The 23,857-nt window shown below is 39.8% G+C and overlaps 1 protein-coding gene across 7 annotated transcripts in view; it reads left to right on the plus strand.

Moving 5' to 3' along the window:
* The window catches only part of f (espin protein forked), a 219,842-nt gene that overhangs the window by 178,610 nt on the left and 17,375 nt on the right, over nt 1-23,857 (plus strand). For all 7 annotated transcript variants that reach the window (XM_090371952.1, XM_090371969.1, XM_090371960.1 and 4 more), the window contains 6 exons: nt 195-378; nt 13,771-13,953; nt 14,929-15,093; nt 16,989-17,493; nt 18,448-19,722; nt 22,495-22,607. In XM_090371952.1, coding sequence (XP_090228078.1) covers nt 195-378; nt 13,771-13,953; nt 14,929-15,093; nt 16,989-17,493; nt 18,448-19,722; nt 22,495-22,607 — 2,425 coding nt within the window. The remainder of the gene's footprint in view (nt 1-194; nt 379-13,770; nt 13,954-14,928; nt 15,094-16,988; nt 17,494-18,447; nt 19,723-22,494; nt 22,608-23,857) is intronic.

A 23,857-nucleotide genomic window follows, 5' to 3' on the forward strand; every position in this document is an offset into this window, starting at 1 on the left:
GATGGTTGTACACAATAAGGATATTAATAAGGGTGTGTTTAGTAACAACTTTTGTTAAAGTGTGATAAATTAACAACAGCACCTTTGATTAAGAATTCATTATCTCATGTTGGATAAGTTCATGTAACAACTTCCTTGAGTCCTTTTCCCAATCTTAATGCCAATTTCACTGAAGTTTTATTTTTATTTTGCAGTGCCAATACACAAATGGAAAATAATGTCACTCCAGTTTATTTGGCTGCTCAGGAAGGACATTTGGATGTTCTAAAATATCTCGTACTGGTGGCTGGTGGCTCCCTCTATTTAAGAGCTAAAGATGGAATGGCAGCAATTCACGCAGCAGCCCAAATGGGGGCCATCAAATGCGTAAAATGGATGGTAAGTTTAAAATTTTATTTTGAAATCTCGTTGTTGGTGTTTAGTGCCAAAGTCATTAAGGCTAAGAGGCGTCAGTGTATTGTGTCTGTAAAACTGCGTGTATTCTGGCCATTATTCAACGCTGCTGTCCATCCTCTGGCATCTCAATCAACGTCAGAAGTACTCTTGTATGCGACACGTGTGCTCTGAATAGTTACCGTTGGGGAGGGGGGGGGGGTAATTGTTCCAAACACGCTGTATCACAAAGGAAAGTTTCTACCGGTATTTTTTGCCGCTTAGAAAGTCGGTATTCTGAGTGCGCCTTCCACCAAAACCTGTTTCAGCGTCCTACGAATACAAATATTAACCGCTACTCACTGTAAATATGACAAAATGAGGTAAAGTGGAGCAGGTTGACGGCCTTGGTTGTCATATTAAAAACACATCAGTGTACATTTAACTGTATCGCAGCGTGGTACTAGAGATGTCCTCGCAGCGATAAGGCAGATGAATGTTCATTAAGCGACTCTCCACTGGAACGGAAGAAGGTTAAAGAAACGGGGAAATTAGTGCGCTGCTCAAATGACAATTGAGTGTCGGTGCGTAGTTCGTTTACGCAGTTAAGGAGGCGTTCTTTTGACCGTAAGTTCACCGCAAGTTCGATGGGGTCACATTCACTTGTACTTATTCTCCAGGATAATTCCTTTTAACCACATTCACCAAACACAAGGTGAGTGAGAGATTTTTGTTTTTACCACACTTGCTTCCGTTTCTGATCAGCGTATTTATTTAACAGCAATCTACAGTATTTATTTTTATTTATCACTGTTACTTGTGGACAGCACAGAGATTGCGATAGGCCACAAAAGTTACTCCCATCAACAGCATTAACTTTTATTAGCCTTTTTCACTGGTTTCCAGCATAGTTTTGTTTAATAATAATATTTGATTGGCAGGCCTGTACATTTAATATGATAATACAAATGACTTAGACCCGCAGTAATCCGGAGGCAGATTAACCGGGATTTCTACAGCCGACGGAAATCAAAGTCGAATAACAAAAAGAAATACGTGGAATCCGTTAGAGGTGTTTGTTTACATTCTCTGTTTCTGTAGACAAGTGTAAGGTGTAAAGTGGATTCGTGTCAAACGGCACCAGGGGTTCCCCCATCTCCGCGTAGTATACATTGTCATGTGAAACAGAACACTGTTGAGGCCAGAGATTTAAAAGTGTATGGATATTGTACATGTATACTGTCGTGTACCGGTGTTCATCTGGTCATTTAGCCGCTGGACCCCTACTGAGGCCCAACGTTGGCCACACTCGGGCCCGTGGAGGCAGACCAGGTACACCAGTATTACAATTATTTACTCTGGCAGGCCCTGCCACCTAATTTCCTGAGATTTCAGTGGCTAGGGCCTAAGTTAAAAAAAAAAAGGGGGGGGGGGTAGACGCTAGACGTTTAGATAAGGCCCAGATAGGTTTTAAATGAACGTTAGGTTAATTTTTCACATTGAAGTTTAGCAGCTTGCAGTTGGGACATTCACGGTCGGTCGGTAAAGGCAGAGTGGGGGAAGACTGAAGATTGGAGGGAACAGGTAGAAGTATGGGAACAAAAGAGAAGGCAATCCCAGGGGTGTCAGTGGAGCAAGCCCCACCAGAGAAAGAAGGGGGAAGCAGGGGAGGGAATGAGACAGAGGGCCATCTCTTCCCCCTCCCTGCCTAGGGATGGGGTTTTAAAAGTGAACTGGGCATCCTTACCCAGTTCAGAACGCCAGGCGGCGTGCTGCAGCAGAGCTGCTGTGGTTATGTCCAGTCGTTGCTTCGCACATGAGAGAAAGAGTCCCATCCAGAGAGATCATTGTCTAGTAGGGGTCTGCATAGATGATGACGGTTCGTCTATCATTTGCGATGGATGTTCAATCCTGGGGGAGAGAGTGAGGTCCCACCATAACGGTCATAGTCTGGTTCAATTTGTGTTCTCCTTCTTGAAAATAAGTCTTGTTCAAATTTGGCGGGCGCACTATACTCATCGAAGCTGTCCAGGAGATGGCGTCACCGTCCTCCCCACAACGGGTGGAAAAGGCCTGGGTTCGAATCCAGTCGATGACGCGAGGAACTTTAATGGGCTTTTTTCACTCCGTGGCTGAGTTAGTCGGTCTCAGGCGTAGATAGCAAGGTTTTTCTCCCCAGTAACTGGAGTTTTTTCGTCCAGCAAAACGGGCAAATCGATCATAGAACATACGCAATTTACAGACACAAATACGGGTTAATGTATTTAATTACGGGCAACCCTAAAATAATAATTTGATTTTTTTTGTCCAGGAGATGGTGCTCCCGGTCCTGAGGTAAGTAAGTTAGTCTGGTGATTAGGATTCCACGTAGGTCGTCGTACAGTGGGCATTGGTTTTTGTAGACAAGGCCATTAGATATCTCAAAAGCCGCATCTCTGCTTTGTTGTTGTTGTTGTATGATTTTGGCGCATCAGCAACATTAGCCATATTGCGCCGCACGTAATGTCTGTAACTTGCGTGTGTTTTGTGGTCGGTTTGCTGTTTGATGGTCGAAAAAACCGAGTTTCTAGGGAGTAAAACCATGCTACCTTCGCCTGGAACTGACTAACTCAGCCACGTTGTGAAAAGGGGCCATAAATATTCTTTGCGCCATTGACGGAATTCAAACTCAGGTCTCTTCCACCGGGTTTGGAGAGGACGGTGATAATACCAACTGTGTTACTCACAAGAGCATCTTTGCCTTCTGTCTACTAGCTCATTCTGGTGATATTTCAGTACTGCTTTTATAGTTGTACGGTTAATTTTGGCATTTTTCTTGCACTATTTTTTTTTTAATTTGCCTCCCTCGTGTTAAAACGAAAAGAACTGTTTTTATTGAACAAAAACTTCAGCTCATCGAAAAAACATTTAAAAGATGCTGGAGTGTCAGCTTTAAGGAGTCTCTACTGGACTACAGGGAAACATAAAGGAGACCTCACTAACAGGATGATGTGCCAAACTTTACGTAGTACCAATCGCAGGAAGGCAAACCACGAGAAAAAAGCAAACTTCATTGTTTTTCTTTTTCAAAAAATTATGTTTTCGTATTAAATTTTATGTAAATCAGTTTAGGATTTTATCACATTTACGACTTTATCTTTAATTCTGCAGATTATCCGGGTTTCGAGTATCCGAGCAATTTATTTTCCAGCCACTTCGGATAATCAGGACTCCGCGTTTGTGAGGCATATTTACTATTAATTTGTTTGAAAGTATATTTAATGGCATGTTTCCAAACGTTTGCTTCGATTTTCTTCCCAAAGATAGCAGTGCTATCAGTTAATTATGCTACCATATTTATATGCTTACAAACCAATCTTACTTTTGAAATTTGAAATGTTCCATGAGTATAATTTTTAAAATTAATATTCTCTCGTGTCTGGAAATTTTCGCTCATTACAACTTTTCCCCCGTGACCTGAGTTTCCTAGACCCTCACCATACCGACTGGACTCTTGCTGGCGCTTGCGTGTAGGTGAAATTATCTTGGATGAACCCTAGAAAACTAAGCGAGAATACCCAGCTGTATGCCCACGTGACCTGGTTCCAAGTGGTCTTCATTAGGACCACAGCGTTTTTATATCGCTGCCATAATAATACTGGAAACACCTTATCAACGGGTCAGAGTGCCAGGCGTGTAGCTGCAAACGATTGTTTTACTAGCAGCAGGCGTTCTCCACACAGAAACATGAGGTGGATGTCGTTTCTGTAATCAGATAAAAACACCACGCGCCCTTGTGTCTTGCGTGCCGCTGAGCACACAGGCCGTTGCAGATAAAGGTCGTATTGAGTTGAAACCTTGGCAGACACGACAGGTAACTTAGAAACGGTTGTTCGGCTTGCGCGCGTGCGTGTGTGTGTGCGCGCGCGCGCGTGCGTACCATGATTGGTAGCCCCGCTTAAAGAAGTGATTACCTCGAAGAAAGAACAAGTGTTGAAATCGAAGGACAAGTGTAACTGATAGAAAAGATCGAGCGGGAAAGGTCATCGGGAGGTTAATACATTCTCTTTCGTCGTAAATTGAACCGTGTGGAAAGGAACACAGGGAAGTAGTACTTCCGACATTTTATAAAAGAAGTTCTGTATTACCACAGTATAGGTTCTTTCATTACTACTTCGCATTTATTTTCTGTGAAAAAGACATTTAAAGAGAATTTATTTTTTAATCAGAATTAATTGAAATGGTTGTTAGAACCGAGATCAGGGGCGGACTGGCTGTGGTTGGCCTTGTCGACTCCAACAATTTTGGTCCTTTCTCCTCAAAAAGCTACCGAAACACTACAGTAATAATTATGTTTATATGATGTATGGAACAAAAACCCAAACGGTTGCCATGGTTTCATGTGCATCGTTGAAATTATTCAACATAACCAACATTGGTTTATGAAAGCGAACATCAATGCCCAAGTCAACCTGAACCAGAATAAACTGAAATGAATCAATTCCTATATCTGGAGAATTGTCCAGTACTCTTCAGCTGAAGCTGGACTAGGATTTTTTCCCATCTGATTTTTCAGTCTACAACACATCAATCAAATCGGCCTCAGTAACAATTACCAGAACCCATGCTTATCACTGATAAGCTTGGGTACTGTTGAGTTATTAATGACTGTAGGTGGCACTATTACTGTGTGACAGGTTACGATAAGCTGTAACATGTTCTGACCAGGGGAAATGGCACAGCACGTTAGTGTGCTAATAATAACCCGACAATTTCTGTTTGTGATGAGCACTGAAGAGCACAAAAGAACAATTTCTTCTCTGAACAAGAGAGCTTACGATTTGTGTTTTGATTTCAGAATAGAACTAACAATAACTGCGTTGTCCTGTGTCATCTGCAATATTGCGGCCCCATGGAGTAACTGCACCACTGCACCTTAGCTATACCTGTCATGCAGTGAAACTTGGGGGACAGTTGAAACCATGCATGTATGCAATTTGCAATATCTGTAATATGGCAGTAACAAGATATGTCATCTATCATCTAGTGAAGAAAACGAACAGATAGAAGTGTCCGAAAAAGACAAAAAGAATGAACTTCATTTTACTTCTCAAGTGGAACCAAATAACCTGAATCGAGACTGAAATCTTTCTAAAAGTAAACCTGAACTCTTGGGTACCATATCACAAGGATGGAACTTGTTCGTACAGTTCAGTGAACCCTCGTGGGTAGCACAGTTGGTATAATCGCCGTCCTCCGCACACCGGGTGGAAAAGACCTGAGTTAGAATCCTGTCAATGACGGGAGGAATTTTTACGGGCCTTTTTCACATCGATGTGCTAATTGGTCTCAGACGAGGGGAGCATAGTTTTTTCTCCAGGAAACTCGGATTTTTGTCCAGCAAATAAGAAATCGACCACAGAACACACGTAATTTACAAACACGTCATGTACGGGGCAATATGGCCCAAGGTACTGATGCACCTAAAACCTTAAAATAACTAACAGTTCGTGAGGTTTTCAATGCCAGGGAGATGATATTTGCGATGTATTGGTAATAGTTTAATATGAATTGAGGAAAATCCAAAATTGAGAACTGTCTACGCCAACTGTTCTTAAGAGTGTTCAGTGGAACCTGGGGATTCTCATTAAAATTAACCGAACGTTGGCAGAGGTTCTGCCAACGTTCGGTTAATTTTTTATTCAATTTTTAAACTTTGTATTGCTGTTTTTAATTTAATGTTAATTATTACTGTTTTTAAATATTCTGCGGAAGATTTATATTTGTAAAAGGTTTCCGCTGAAGACTTAGATCTGCAAAAGGGTTCTATGGCCAAAAAAAAAGTTTGGAATGTTCTAGGTCACAAGGATAACCTTAAAAACGCTGGTTTTTACAGACTCGTTGAAAGGTAGCTTATTAAAACTTTTCGAATGATTTTTTAATAAACCGGTAAAACAAAAATGCTAATTTTCATGAAAAAAAAACATACGATGGACAAAATTTTGAGACAGACATATTCGTGTTTTTTACTACAAAATACACAGGGGTAATATAAGAAAAAAACGAAAGTTTGATTTTTTTGGCCAATTTAAAATTACTGTTATCATTTTTATATTTTCGTTTAATGCAATGGCATCATTCTGGAAATTGAAACAGCAAACTAGCTTCAAGTGCATCGAACATTCCATACCGTAAAGGAAGTAATTACCTTAGTGTTAACATGTCATTTGTGCTTGTGATAGTTTTGTATTAGGAACCCTGCCTAGACCTGGTTCTACCACCTTTAGTGCGCACGGCCTGGATACATCACGGCATAGACTCCAGGATGTGCTCCTGGAGTCTATGCCATGATGTTCCAAATAAACTCAAATGGGCTGAGAGCTGGCGAGTTTTGTGTCCATAGAAGAACAGAGAATTTGATGGAATGTCTGTGGAACCAGTCAAGGAGACGCGGGCAAAGAACAGGAATGCATTGTCTTTTGGCAAGATGCCGTAGTGGTCCGGGAAGACGGTCATCATAAACTGGTACACAAATATCAGCGATGATGAACCTGTATGAGTCTCCAGTGATTGTTATGTTGTTATCGAATTTTCGGAACATTAGCAACTAAGACCATATTGCTCTGCGTATACTATCTGTAAATTGCGTGTGTTCTGTGGCCGATTTTCTGTTTGCTGAACGAAAAACCCGTGTTTCCGGGAGAAAAATCCACGCTACCCTCCTCTGAGACCGACTAACTCAGCCACATTGCGAAAAAGGGCCATAAAAATCCTCACGTCATCAATGAGACTCGAATCCAGGTCTTTTCCCCCTGATGTGGGGAGGACGACGATTCTACCAACTTTGCTACTCACGAGGTCAGTCTCTAGTGAGGCGCTGATCGATAGGTACTTGAACTCAGGGTCTCCTACATAAACATCCTCAGCCCATTACACTATGCCTGCCAGCCTGGAAAACCCTACTTCGTGCATCGGGGTTCGATAGCCTCATGTTGCTACGCCGCACCTATCCGTCAGCATGGTGCAGTTGGAATTGAATTCGTCAAATCAAGCATGCTATTTCCAGTCATCCACTGTTAATGACTCCACTCTACTGCTCCACCAGAGGTACATTTTCCTGAGACGTGGAACAATGCAAAGCATGATCCACAATGCACGGTGCATGGATGAAAATTGATTGTGTCACTCCATTTTGTGTTGCGTCGTTAGTTGCTCCACTGTAGCATTTCTGTTCACTGGACAGGGCGTTGGGTCCTTTCTCACTCCTTTGGATAAGTCGTGGCTGGTATCCATTGGACTTCTGTCTGGTGGTTCTTCCACGTTTGGTGCACTCTTCACACGTGAGACATGGCTGTAAGTGAACACTAGACGAAGGTGGTCGTGTCTGAGATGCTCACTCCACTAATCTGACTTCAAATGATCATTCCCTGGGAACTCGGTTAGATCATTCTTCGAGTGGAATACTGAATGCTGTAGTGCCAGGCTCTGTCCTTATATAAAGACGTGAGTTTCATGGCGGCAACGGCAGACGACCCGCCTAAATTCACGGTTGGAAGCGTTCCTAATGCAAAGTTATCTTAGCGTATAAGTCGCGGAAATTGTAGTTTTTTAGTTCTATCAATGATAAAATTTTAACGAATTTTTTTTTTTTTATTTTAAAAAGCACTGCTTAGCAACTTATCTATTAGATTTATGGAAGTTATTGTATCGTTAGTTTATGCAGAGCGATTCAAAAAGAAATAAACACTAAGAATTTACATGTTCACGAAACATGTAAATTCTCAAATGCTAATGATAGGTAAGCTCTGAATTTTGTTTTTAATCACCCTAGGAAATATAATTTTCACCAAGCCTGTCATAGAAACATGTTAAAATGCTTTCTGAACGGGAAAAATCATTTTGTGACATCCGGTTTGCAAAGACAAATTCAGTGACTAGTAAGTCAATTTACAATGGATGTACGCAGTTTGAAAGTAAAGGCTATATTTGTCAGTGTTATAGCCCTGTTGTCTCTTCGCCACTTATGAAACAGTGCAGTCGCGTGCATATGTACACTGGTGTTCAAAGAAAGTGCATCACCTAGGAATTTCACATTTCTAATCCTTTTTAACGATGGCATGTTACATTAATGACTAGCATCACAAATAGAAATATAAACAAAAGATATTTATTAACAGTTAAGGCAAAGCTAAGTAATATTTGACAGGCGTTCTCTAAATATTCAAAATGAGCATTTGTAACCTTTATACAACAGTTTTGGTAAACAAGACAATTATGGCTGAAATGTTATCAGAAGCCCTATCAGAAGTTGCAGTCAAGGAATGACTGCAACTCTTGCAGAGCGTGCTTATATAGCTGAAAGTAACAGCTGATGCAATATTACGTCATCACCTACGCGTGTCAATCTTATCTGATGCAATCTGTAAGAAATAATACCATATACTTACGTTATTCGGACGGCAATTACAATTTTAAGGGGTGATGCACTTTCTTTGAACACCAGTGTATCAAACCGGGGTAAAGCACTGGGGGGTCTGAGCCGCAGGGAGACCCTAAACTCCCCTGATATTCTTATATTAAACCGAAAATTAACGATAAGGGCCCCAAAATTAAATTTTTCATTTGAGCTTCACAAGGGTTTGGTAAGCAGTGACTACAACGTATAAGAGAAGTATTTCAACAAAGCCTAAGCCAAATCCACTTAAACATGAATCGAATAGGCCACAATCAGCAATCTGGTTTATTCTCCCAAGGTTTACTTTTGAAAGTAAACACTTTCATTGAAGTTAGTGCAGCCATTAAAATCAAACAACAAACTCAATTGATGCGAGTTTTTCTATGGCTTTCAACAGAAGTGGAAGAAGATGCTTTCAGTGATGAAGTCATTTTTCACTTGACCGGGAAATTCAATTTCCACGGCATTCGGCGGTGGGCGATGAAAATCCCTTAAGTCATCGAGCATGAATGAGATTCCTCGAAATAAACGTTTTTTTGTGCCTTTTCCGAAATCATCAAAGAATTTCAGCCCCTTTCTTCTTTACAGAAAAGGCGATCCCCGGAAAAATTTATTTGGACGTGTTGAATAATTCGCTTATTCAACGTGTCTCATGGTGTTAGATCTCCTAATCTAACACCATGTAACTTCTTTTTGTGGGAATACATAAAGGATGCACGTTTGTGCCACCATTGCCAACAGACATTCCTGAACCCAATCATAAGACCACTGAGACAGTGGCGTCAGCTACCACAGACATACTGGCAAATGTATGGGAAGAAATGGACTTTTCAATCGACGTCTGCCGTATGACTCATAGAGCTAATATCGAGAGCTTTTAGAATAGGGTGATGAAACTTTCAGAAATTCTTTGCCCATCTGTATATGTCCCAACGATACTAAATACCAGTTTTCATTTTAATGATATTTTTGAAATTTACTTGCATTCAATCGAGCTGTATATCACTGTACTTTCTCGGCATGCTTGTGAGTTGAACTTGGGCAATCTTATTTTTTAAATTACAGTAACTTTATACTGTAATATATAGCCAATACTACGGTTAAATTGATATCCTCTCTGTTAGCAAAATTATAATCACTACTTGATCACACTATAACTGTGGTCAGCTTGTCTCTGATTATTCACGAGACGTTGCAGGATCTAATCATTCAAAACTGTACATGTTACTTAACTGTCGGCTTTCTAGACCTGTCAGAGCTTCCCGAGAGCCCTATTAACCAACTACTTACAGGTAATTACAAGAGCACTCTCGCAACTTCCTCTACACATAGTTATTATCGTCCCTCCACGACGCGGACGTTGGGGTGGACTTTAGGGGACTACTGTGAGACAAATGATGGAAAAACACTACCAGTATGGAAGGGAGATGTGCATGGCGTTTTTGGATATTCAAAAAGTGTATGATAACGTACAGAGAGAAGAGAGGTATGGGAAGTGTTCGGAAACAGTGAGTAGAAAGTCGTTGTGAGAGTTTTAAAAGTGTACAGAGAGACTGAAAGCAGTGTAAAAACTGGTTGGAAATACGAGCTGGTTTGATATTAATAACGGACTGAGACAGTTATGTTAGTTTGTTATTTGGTTTTTAAGAACATTAGCAACTAAGGCCATACTGCTCCGGGATATGCGGTGGTCATTCTCTGACCTTTCCGCATCCTCCGTATTTGGTGGTGACGGGCTCGAACCCCGGTCTAATCAAGGAGCATGTGCTACGCACTGGTGCTCCTTCCCACCTGGCTACGGAGGCGCCTACTGAGACAGTGTAGTGCATTCTCACCGCTACAGTTCCTACTGGTAATGGACGATATAGTCCATTAATATCAATTTATTTCCGGAGAAATGTCCCTTTACAGCTATGCAGCTGGAGTGGAGGCAAGGATTGGGACAGAAAAAATGTACGTGATTATGTTTGCTGATGAATTGTTGATTTATGGGATTGGGAAGGAGGAGGTACCGGAGCAGGAGGAAAGCTGGGTGGAGAAGGGAAAGAAATACAATTTAAAGTTTAGTGATGCTAAGAGTAACGCAATGAGAATGAGAGAGAGAGAGAGAGAGAGAGAGAGAGAGAGAGAGAGAGAGAGAGAGAGAGGTTAACAGCTTTATTGAAGGAAAGACGATTAAAGAAGTGGATAGTTTCAGATATTTAGTGCGTACAGTAGCTAGAGAAGGGGAAAATCGATACGGAGAGTAGGGGAGAATCGATACGGTTTTAGGAGCATTAGCGACTAAGCCCATATTTCTTTGTATATACTATCTGTAAATTGCGTATGTTCTCTGGTCGATTTTCTGTTTACGGAACGAAAATTACGAGTTTCCGGGAGAGAAAAAACCATGCTACCCTCGCATGATATCGACAAACTCAGCCACGTTAGTCGATATCAAGTTTCTGCAGGGAGTTGACCCCAACTATCACCAGTCTGATGGACGTTCATGAAACAGGCCCATAAAAATTCCTCCCATCAATTCCTGAGTTCCGAGTCCTGTCATCGACGGGGCTCGAACTCAGGTCTTTTTCACTCGGTGGAGGGAAGACGGCGATCCTGCCATCTGTGTTACCCACGAGAGCAGGAGATATGGAGAAGAGAAGAGCAGATCAGGGAAGCATGTTTTATAACTGTCTAAAAGATCTAGTTTGGAGAAAGGAGGTAGCTGAGAAGTGCAATATGATACTTTATACAGCTTATGTGCTAGTAATAAACTATGGATAATACCGGAGAAGGATATTGGCAGAATGCAAGCGATAGAAATGAAATTTCTGAGATGTGTATGTGGAAAGACCAGGAGAGATAGAATAAGAAACGTGGCCATTGAGAGAAAGTGGGAGAAAAACGGTTACAAGAAGTGATTGCGAAGAAAAGACTGAGATGGTTTTGGGGACATGTAAAGAGAATGGAGGATAAAAGACCAAGGAGATGGCAAGAAGAGATGCAGAGGGATGTGGAGAGAAGATGCGTTTGCTAGGTGGAACTAGTGGGAAGATAGATTGAAATGGAGAGGACTGGTTTCTTTATCGACCCGGCAAGAAGCTGTAACGACAACATATAAGTGTTGTTTTGTGTTTTTTTTTTTTTTTTTTTTGATATCGCGATTATGGTTTAAATCTATTGTTCTTGTTATTAACAATGAAAATAATGGTCTTGACCCTGATCTTTAGTTATAAATATACACACTGCCCTACCATTAATATCCGGACACCCCTCCATGGTTGGATAAATAGGTCCTATTATGCATGCAACACGTCACAGACCCTGCTATAAATATGCACACTGGGAATCGAACAGACAATTGCAAAAGTGGGCATGCAAGATGACACAATCAACAGAATTACCTCAACTGTTCAACAGAATTGATCACCTCAACAAACGTTAGACTCCAATTACCATGGTGTAAGGAGCGCGAACCTTGGACTGTAGAGCAGTGGAAAACAGTCCTATGGACAGACGAGTCGAGGTTCGCACTCTACCAGTCTGATGGACGTTCCTGGGTGTGGCGAATGCCAGGGGAACAGTTCCTTTCTGATTGTATCCTCCCAACAATGAAGTTTGGTGGAGGCAGTGTCATGGTATGGGGCTCCTTTCATGGTTTGGCTTCCGCCCATTAGTCGTTATCGACAAACCCAAGAATGCTGTGCAATACCAGGACAACCTGGATAATTATGCACTTCCAACGTTATGGCAATACGTCGGGGAAGGCCCATACCTGTATCAGCAAGACAACGTGCCATGCCATACTACTCGAGTCGTAACAGAGTGATTTGAGGACATGAGTGTGGAAAAGTTGGATTGGCGAGCCCAGAGCGCTGATCTGGACCCTATCGAGCACCTTTGGGATGTATTGGATCGTCGGGTACGTGCGTGTCGAGATCGCTCAAAGAATTAAAGCGTTAAAGAATAAAGCGTTAAAGGCCGAGTGGAAGAACATATCACCTGACATTTATAAAAAGCTGATTGAAAGTATGCTGCGAAGATTGAAGGCCGTCTTAAAGCAAAAGGTTTCGGCACAAAATATTAAATGACACGATAAAAGCTCTTTTTTGCCTAAAGGCAGGTGTCCAGATATTAATGGTAGGGCAGTGTATATAAGCTTAAATGATTAATAATATGGAATATGTATTTGCTTGATACATCAGAAATAATTCAAAGAAAATATTTATCGTCAGGAAAATAGATCAATTTTAAATCCTTAGCAGAGGGACCACAAAGCTCTCTAGTCGGCCTATCTTCGAAGTAATGCTAATTTAGGGTGCGTCTCACTAAAATATGGTCCAACTATAGATGGAGCGAAAGTATACACCTCGTATGTTTAGAGGAAGGGCGTGTCTTTGTTATTAAATCTGTGGTAAGCACTTTAAGAATAATTACACTTCCAGGCAAGTTGTCTTGTCCATTCTCTCTTTTGTGTACATCCATAACCATACCCTTAAAAGGCGGGACTGCATGTTTAATCCATAGCTCTTCATGCATAGCCTGGTAAATTCTAATTGGCAGGAGATGCAATGCTGAAAGAAAAAGAAAAATAAGCTTTGTGAAAAGAGCCGGTTTCTTGGGAAGTGCCATACTTGTGCCCGTCTGCTTTACTTTGTCGTCTGCTGTTCAACAGACAGCGAATACGAAGCATTGGGTTGTATCAGACCATTGTGTCATCCAAAGCAGTACGTCAGCAAATCACGGTCAAACATAAAGTTTTAAAACTGGTCTTGATGTTACTTAACAGTAAGTAATCTTCCAGCATTGTTCGAAGGTACATATCTCGCGACCAGACATTAGTATGCAGTGATATTCAAAGTTATGTCTTACGCTTAACGTTAAGCCTAATTTATAACAGTTTGAACAGTGCTTTCTTAACCGAAGTGTTTTTGCTAAAGAATTTTATAAAAAGAGAACTTCGTTTATGATTTGTTATACAGGTTGAAGAGCAGGGAGTTGACCCCAACCTTCGGGACAACGACGGTGCCACATCGGTACATTTCGCAGCGAGCAGAGGACACTTGGAAACACTTCGATGGCTTTTAAAACACGGTGGTCGTATTTTACTGGACAAACACGGCAAAAGTCCTCTGAATGATGCGGCTGAGAACGAACACATGCAGGTAAGATTTTCATCCCCAAAGTCACATTCCTTTTTTTTACCTCGCCCGTTTTGTTTCATTTGCATTCACCTGACCGAAAGATTAATAACCGGGATGTGGGCTGAATAAGTGGTGAATGAAATATTCGGATTGATACAACGTGGCTATTATTTATTTTCCGAACATGTTTGATCTCATTATTACGATCGTAACTTAAGTGACTGTAGGCAGGCATTATGAAAACAGTTCAACCTATTGCGTAACGGGAAACCGGTTCTGTGATAATGCCAGAGACATCATTACTTTTCGGTGCCGGTGAACAGCTTAAAGTTGCGAGCCTGTTTCGCTCGAAATTTTGGATAATTGCAGATTTAGTAGCGATGCTCATGACGGCGTGTCGATTGGCGAACGGTATTTTTAGAATCCAGAGATGAATAAAAATCGGGTCGTGATAAAGAAATCACCCTTTGTCCTATATCGACGCCTCGACTCGAGAAGTTCAACAGTTTCGGGGTCGAATTTCATTCTAGAAAGATTTAAATTTAAAAAGAATAAAATCTACAGCTAAGTATACTGCGATTTAACGTTTTATTAATGAAACTAGGCCATGCGCAATGGAACCGTCTATAATTTGCATTCAGTAGTTTTTTCTGAAATTTTACATTAAACTCTCTTTTATTATTATTTTTTTTTCATTAATTATTTTGTAGGGTTCCAGTGGAAAGTTCCTTCACTGCTTACCAGGTGGCAGAAGTTATCGCTTGGCTAATTTAATCTGATATGTCACGAAGAAAAAAAAATCCAATGGATTTTTCTTCAGAATGAAATGCTAATTTCTGCCACCTAACGGCAGAAGTTATTATTTGTCTGGTTCGATATCTATGGGATTATTGCAGTCTAATATATTTTTTTTTCATTTTTGATCCTTTGAAACAGTAGGCTTTGCTGACTTTGCTTTTATTTATTATTATTATTTTATTTTACTTTTTTTTTTAGTGTTTAGCACTGCTAATTGCCCATGCTTCAGATCCTCGACACCAGAGTGAACCAGGAGTATCGCCAGTGCTGCCTCCGGCCGGCGAGAACGGGGTTCGCACACCCCGTAGATGTACTTGCAGATTAGTAACCTCAGTACGACCTTCGCATTCACACAGAAGAACGGTAAGTACGGGATATTGATTTAGTTATTTTCATTCGGTGCGGTTATGACTTCACTCAAACCAAGTTATTATTCTTTGATATCAATAAATCAAGGCGCTACTCAACTGTTACAGTTAAGTCGACCCAGTATAATATTTATCCCATTTCGCTTTTTCATGACGTAATCTGCCAAGGCTGTCGTTTATTACTCCCGCCAACGAGGACATTATGTAAGTGACCTAACGCGGGTTAAGCGATTTGAATACAAATAGCATTTATTTAAATAAACCTATATCGACCTTAAACAGTATTAACCAATTTTAAATGTGTCAGAAGATCGCCGTTGGTGTTTAAGGCCTTTTCTCGCTTATAACTGAGGGTAGAACTACAGAAGTGTTTCGCATTATCATAAGCACTAAATAATATCCGAACTACTAGTGGCGTGGGGGGGGGGGAGAGGATGGAATCCAAGTTCATTTCTGCTTAGTGCTGTGCAAATTACAGAACTGTCTGTACGTAGATAAAACAAGACTTCAAAGGCGATGAAGCCTTTCTTCACTAAGGGATATTCAGTTTTTATTCATTCAGGAAAATTTCTAAAGATGTGGAGGGGAAGTTTGGGTTGGAATACCTCATTTTCAAATTGCGAAATTCCTTCGAATCGCTGTTGCAACTTCAAACGAAATCACATTTCGGATATTTTCAAGGAGTTTGATTTGAGTGGCAGTATAGTGACTCGCGTTTCCACCCATTTGGAGCGTTTTTCTTTTCTTACCTCTCCTCCATCTAGCTGATAAACAAACCTGTCAAGAACACAATCTACGGATCTGACGGATCCGTAAATTGTGCAATGCAAGCAATGACGCCTCATTGTTGAATTGCCTTCGTGCTAATTTAAAGGGGGGGGGGGGGTTACTTAGCCTTTCAGCAACGTGAACTACCACTTTTGCGAACGATCCACTTCTGACGATCTATCAAAACCAGAAATCATAATTAGCAATCACAGAAGCACCTCCCCCGCCAATCCGACAGTTTTGTGTATGCGTATACTTTGAAGTGTGTATCTATGGCAGTATACATTTTAAATGTTTCGGTGACCTTGAAATCATCAGAGAAAAGATTTCAGAAGCCTTTCGGCGTTCTATATTATATTACGATTACATAAAACTACTTATTAAAAATTCCCAGTTTGTTCAATTTTCGATACAGTAATGTTTAGATTGGAAAAAATAAATTTCAAATATTGTTTTCTAATTTATTAATTAGACTAAAAACCAATTAATTAATAGTTCAACGGATTTCGGGGGTGAGGAGGTTTGAAAGCCCACCAGGCCTTATATATACAGTAGTTATATTTTGATTTATGCAATAATGAGTTGTACATATTTACATTGTTGTTAAAATTGTGTTGGATTTTAAACCGGTCTCACCTTCTGAATGGGAAGTATATTTTAATATAAACGGTTACCGAAATTTGAACTTCATATCTTCTAAACCTTCATATCTTCTAAACCAGCAGTGGTCTTATTCCCTCGTAGCCTTCTAAGACCCGATTCGATCACAGTTGGCAAAATCGCCATCCTCCCCACACCCGGTTGGAAAAGACCCGAGTTCGAATCCCGTCAATGAACAAACAGAATTTACCAGAGAACACGTAGACATAATATATATGGCGCAATGTGGCCTAAGCTGCTGGTGCACCTAAAAGCCTATTCAAATTTAAAGGTAGCTGATCAGACTCTACCAAATAGACAAAATCAAAATAATTAAGTGGTCCCGATGTAATGTCTAATTGCTATTGGCGAAGGGAACTTCACTATTATTACAAAAGTCTACATTAAACGTGTCACTAAACTGAAGTTAGTTAAAAGTTGGAGTTGCCTATTATATCCAATTAATGTATCTTATTTTTACAGGATTCTGACGGTTGTTCCTGCCAGTCAACAGGATCTGAAGAAAGCTGCAGTTTCACTGACGATTACCCTTCCGACACAACAAGTAGCGCTCGATCCTCTCTACGAGGTGGACCAGGGCGAGGTGCTCATCACGCCGTCCTTTCCGGTTGGAATTTTTACAGTTCCCATCATCCTGTGCGAAGAGAACGCCACGTGTCTTCTCCTTCTCGACATCCTCACCATCACAACACAGAACGACAACCAAAAGCAAATTCGCAGCATCGACGAAGCAGCAGCAGTGGAAGTAGTTCGAACGGCAGCCGCAAGGCAGAGTCTTTAAAGAAACAAGTGCCTCCTGTAGAAGGAGAAAAGACCCTCTTGGAAACGGCGAATCCAAAAGAACCCTTCTTTCTACACGAACCCAACATGACATCCGATGATCGGGTCAAGAAACTCTTCAATCAAAATAAGGAGAAAGGAAGCTATCCGGACAGCGATTCCAGCGAGAAATCCAACACTCATATAGGTAACTTTGAACGGGCTAAAGAAGCCCAACTTCAAGTAATTTAAGTGCTGCTTTGCTTCACAGCAAGGTTATTCGTGATTTGAAGATGACTTACTTTTTTTAATTATTAAACTGTACTTAAGACTAAATGTACAAGTCAAAAGTAAATTCCAACGAAATGGGCAGCATGCAGGGAACAGCAAAAAACAATGATTTTCGAAAAAATTTCCAGACCTTTACAAGCAACGAATGATAAAATTTGTATAACTGAAATGGAAAGTTGTAGTATGTAATCATTTGATACTTGTAGTGCTAAGATCATTGGTTTCGATTTCAGCAACGTAATCTCGTCCATTATTCGTGCATGGATTTGCATGAAATTTTATATTTAGGTCTTTCAAAAAGATTTATCGTGGCTTCCTAAATTTCATCAAAATCGAACCAAGAGAAATCTGGCAATTATTTTTTTCATGCATATCACATAGCTATCCAACCGTATATTGTTTGTTTTGGATACGTTAGTTGCCATGCGCTGGTTCGAGGAAGTTCCAGTGGGCAATGTGGCGGAGAACAAACAATGTTTCTCGGTTCGGGCATAAAATTGTTGCTTTTATGCTCTTTATTTTTGTTATGAATCACGAATTATTACTATTTGCCAACGCGCCTGAAATGTAACTCACTGCTTACATCAACTTGTTTATAATATTCTCCATGCACTACATTTGCTGTTCTATGCATATCCTGCACTTGCGCGTTTATCATCTCCAATGGCGGAATACCTAATGTTGAATGTATTTAAGATTTTTTGAGCATATCCATTTGGATGCTTTTATTGTATATAGGGGCGCTCTTAATATACGACTAATATAAAATGAGCTGTTGCTAAAGTATTTTCAAATACTTAGCAATGGTTATCATTTGAAAATTGTCAACGATATGTCTCCAAGTTTTTTGTTTTCCTTTCCTGTGTTTTAGTGACTGTTGAGGTTCACCAGAATTCTGACGACTGTAGGAGCGACATCAGCGATCCCACTCCAGATTACGACGAGAGTTCTCCAAGTCGCGAATTAGCTCGCGATTGCATCGACAACCAAACCCTCCTCGAGTCGCAGCCGTCTTCCGAAGCATGCAGTCTAAGTACAGATGAGGGCATTTACCACGAACCTGAGGACGAGGTCCCGGATGAAGATGATGACGATGACTCTGTGGATAATTTAAGTTCAGGTGATCTGTACGCGAGGATTAAACCAATCGAAGATAGACCAGTAGAAAGGTCATCACCATCGTCTCACAGGACATCGGTTAGTGATACCTCATCGGAAGACAAACCACCAAAGACTGAAAGTGAGAATCATGTAAATGGTCATCAAACGAAAGCAGTACAAAAACCAAGCGTGGAGCCTGACGTAAAGAAAAGCACAGAAGAAAAACCAGACATTCTTCCGCCTGTTCAAAGGGAAAAAAATATACCCCAGCCTACGCAGACAGATCCGCCTAATAACGTACGAAAGGCCAAAGAATCCCAAAAGGCACCTGCTCCTCCTCCGCCTATTCAGGCAGTTGTACCTCCACCACCTCCGCCGCCACCTCAGCCCACCCCTCCTCTTACTTTAGAGAAACCAGACAAAAGAGAAGATCAAAAGAACAAAAATTCTCTCGAGAAACCAAAAGAAGGTCAAAAACTCCCCCTCAACAGAACTACAGACAGCTCCACGTCAGACGCTCAAACTAACCAAGGAACTGACATTACCAAACGGGCGGAAAATCCTGAACGCGAGACCTCCGACAGTCCAGACGACTCCAGGCCAAGTGACGATCAAGAAAAGCGATTGTCCAAGTCCCGAACTCAACACATGACGCTACCCTTCATTCCCCCTCAGTTCCAGTCTCCTCCAGACTCTGACAACATCAGACCCTCGGAATACCTGAAGAAAGTGGCATCAACCAGTCCTTCCAGTCTTGCGCCGCCGAAGTCAATATTTGTTCCGAGAGTGGTGGAGGTCGCCAAGAGCTTGCCAGCCGATACGAAGACCTTCAGCACGGATGACAGCAGCAAAGAGTTGCAGATCCTTATCGATAATAAAGAACCAATGAGCAACGGCACGAGGAAGAGCGATCAGGCGGGAACAGATAGTGAAAATGACTCTAAAGCTACTTCGCCGTCGCCAACTTCCAATCATCCTGTTTTTAATATTACAGTGGAGCAGTTGCAGACAGTGCATCTCAAGAAGACAGAGAAACAGTCTGCAGGTAATGTATTTATGATATTTAAGTAGTTGTTTGAATCTAGACATTTGCAAATGTTTTTAAGTCTTACCAAGTTAAGATCAATATTTAAAAATCAATACCGCATACGTTTCGAAAACATTTTTCAACTTGTTTCCATCATCGTCTTTTCAGTCGCTTTGAGATGTCACATCGTTTTAACGTAGTGCAATTGTTACTTGTAACCATTAATCACTATCGTGTCTTGTAGTAGCTGTATTAATTTCTATATAATATACAATTGTCTGCATTTAATAATAATAAAAAAAGTTATCTTTGGAATATGATACGCTATCCCATGGATCATTGTGATGAGCAGTGACTAACAGGCCCTTAGCCCATCCTACAAGTTTAACCAAAAAATCAGTTTCTGAAAAAAAGGATTTTTTTTTTTATAATTCTACGTTATAAGGACTGTTTGTTTTGGTTTTTTTTTTTTTTGGTTTTTTTTTTGAGGTTAATAATAACATTTTGCCCTCACTCTTAAAATTTGGTCCTCACTTAAAATGTCTGTAATCATGCCTTCTCAAAACGGAAGCATGAAATTGCAATGGAATGAGTACATTATCAATAAAACGTGGTCATACTTTCTCTTAACAAGATACCTCCCTTCCCCTTCTGCATACAAGTATTCAGATCTTAATTTATAAAATAAACTTAAAATATATTACAATCTGCTAAAATAACTTATGTACACTGATAGGGCAAAAGATAAAAGTATACTGTAATTGATTTCGCACATTTGTAGATCGCTCGAAGTGAAATTTGACTTCTAGATCAAAGTAACGCCAGCGCCATCTAGATTTCCAACGATGACACATTGGAGTGAATGCCACCAGAAACGAGTTTCTCACTGGATTTCCAAGTGAGAGATTATGAATGCTGCCCATGTTTTTTTTTATTTTTGAGCTAGGATGGTGCTTAAATATTGACAACGAATACCGTTTATCAATAATTTGATCATATTTTCTTTTGCTTTTTTTTTTTATTAGAGCACTTACGAGGTTAATTTCGAGGTCATTCACCACTAATAATGTTTTCAGAGAAAACGATATCAATTTTATTCATATTTAGTTCTGTCAGCGTACCAAGAAGCTACACGTCCGGCGCCTTTCTTTGTTTCTAATACTGCCAAAGATTGGATAAAATCGACCTTTGCTGATTTAAGTTGTTTATCTTGTTGGAATAAGTGTTTCAGAGAGAGAGAGTTATGTTCTGTATTTTTTAAAAACGATCATATATATAATGACACTATATAAATTATGTAGAATGTCCGTCAGCTCGCCATCATAATCTTAACCCTTTTTGTATTGTAGGTTCACATCCAAAATAAGGAACGAAAAAAGTTGCTTTTTCTTTCACGCTATTCGCTGATTCGTCATTTTGTGTCAAACTGCTGGAGGGATACGTGTGTGGGCTTCGGGTATTTAATGCGATGACAAATTGATAGGAGGCGCTCTAGTGTTTTTATTATTATTATTATTTTAAATGAAATGTTACGTCTGTAGTGTAAATAATGTATAATGATAGGATTATATCGAGATGCTCAGAAACGAAATGACATAGGAGCGAGAGTTGAGTAGCACACGCTCTTTTAATGTACGTCAGGGGGTTCAAATCCATGACTACTGAATGTGCGATGCATTCATGATTAATCGTGAACTCCTCTGAGCTGGTGGTCGTGCCGGAACAGTTTTAAATATAGAAGAATAAAGAACAATTTTAAACAAGAAATGTTTTCGGTTCGCGCATTATTTTGTTATCAGTTTACTAATATACTTATTTAATATAAATTACTAAATTAACTATAAAAAAGTTATATATATATATATATATATATATAATAACTAAACTAAAAATATAACTATAAAAAATAATATAAATTACTAAATATACATGTGTATTATATTAATTACAGCAGAAACGTCAAATACGCGATATTTCGATTGTTATTAAAATCCAGAAAGAAATAAAGCGCATTACGAAATCGTATGGGCATACTACGTCTGAGATACAGTTGCCATTTGTTTAATATACTGCATCAGTGTGAAATACGTGTTGAATTTCACGCTTTGTGATTATCAAGTTTACACAATATTGAGTGAAAATTACATTGGGAAGTATGTACACAGTGAAGTAAAAATAAATAATTTATATTATTAGTTAAGTAATTGATAACGAGAACTAGTTATTTAGTTTTCACATTTATTAACGCAAAAAATAATTTAAAAAATCGAACGCACCTGAAATGTAAGGAACTTGCTTACATTGTCTATACTTGCTTAAATTTGATTTCAATAAAAAAATATTAAATAAACGTTATACTTATTTTTAAATATATATACTTTTTAATGAATTGTTAATTATGGTAAAAATTTAATTATATACTGTATTAAAATGCTTCGATCAGAAAAGTGTTCAAAATTGAATAGTGGAACCAGAAGCACTGAGCATGGAAAAGTAGAGGACAAAAGTCTCGTTTTTCAATAACTGCAGCTATTACAGCTTCCCGATGGTAAATGCATCAGGGAACTGTAAAACAAGAATATGATTAATAAGGTTGTATGCGCGCGTGAATATTTTAACCCTATTTTGAAACGGGCAAGCGCCATTTTGTCAAAGAATAAAGATGAGCGGTAAATTCAACGATTTCTACATTACTTTTGTCAAAGGGGAGGGGATAAATGTGTAATGAAATTAAAATTGATCATCTATTAAAATACAAGTATAATAAATCTTGTCTTGTATTTCTGGCAGAGCGGAATGTCTTGCTGCAGAAGAATGACTTGATTGCAGAGCTGAAACAAACCAAGGATATCCAAGGCGTGAAGAAGATGAAAGAAGAAAGAAGCAAAATTGAGGAGGAAATAGTAAGTGATGGTATTTCTGCAATTCGAACTACTTTTCAGTTATTTTTGGAGCGTCAATGTCTTTTTTTTTTTTTTTTCCAAATCTCCTGTGTATCATGGTCGTTTGCTGCTCACCTGATAAGGAACAATTAGCAAATTTCTCCAAAGTGTCTTGGAAGAAAAGATTCTGAAAGTTTCAGTTGCATCTCGGGAAGCGGCTTAAAGCAAATTAACAGAATTCTTTGAAGTAAAACTTAGCTATCAAATTTTGTAAAGACTTATCTTAGTCTTCGAATTTCGTTGTTGATGAAATGCTTGACAATACATTGCGCATTCCATGGTTATTTTGACTAACTAGTGTATTTATTGTGGTTTCAATTTAAAGTTTTCTGTGGTGGAAGGCACTGTGGGAAATTTCAAATACTCCTCTCGCAATATAGTGGTATTGCTTAGTTTGTCAAAAAATATTGTGATGTTGCTTCTTGTCTTTCTTTTTTTGCCGATCACGCTCATTGGACTCAAATATTTTGCATAACTGATACACCGATGAGCCAAAACATCTGACCACCTATCTAATATGATGTTGGTCCTCCACGTACAGCCAAAACAGCTCGTACCCGGCGAGGCATGGACGCTACAAGATTTCTAAATGTCTTGTGGTATCTGGTACCAACACGTAACCAGCAGATCCTTTAACTCCTGTAAGGTTCGTGGTTGAGACGCCGCAGGATTGGAGTTGCTGTTCCAACACAAACCACAGATGCTCGATTGGATTGATGTCTGGGTGATTTGGAGGGCAGGGTAATACCTGGAAGTCTTCATGTTCCGCGAACCAGTCTCGAACAATCCGGGCAGTGCCAAGAGGGGAAGACCGTTGCCATGAAAGGGTGTACCTGGTCAGCAATGATGTTTAGGTAGTAGTATTTTGTTTTATTTATTAACAAAACAACAAGCGGCCCCTAGCCAGAAACTGGCAAATCCGCTATGTACATACATACATATTATATACAATGATATACATAGAATCATGTTAATTATAATGTCATAAGTGAAATGAACGTGTAACATGTCCACACAGCAAATCACATCACGCAACTAATCAGAAGTATAAATTGTGGCACAGGAATCACAAGACAGCAGTCCTTTTTCTGTCCTAGGAAGAACGAAAGCCGCACCCACTGGAGGTAGTGCTATATCAGTGGGGTGCTAGCTAATCCTGTATCCACAGCTGTCCAAACTGGGGTACCAGTTTAAAAAAAAAATAATGGCAG

Source organism: Mastigoproctus giganteus, chromosome 1 (genome assembly GCF_048544385.1).
Source record: "Mastigoproctus giganteus isolate SK-2022 chromosome 1, ASM4854438v1, whole genome shotgun sequence".
In the NCBI taxonomy this organism is placed as follows: Eukaryota; Metazoa; Arthropoda; class Arachnida; order Uropygi; family Thelyphonidae; genus Mastigoproctus; species Mastigoproctus giganteus.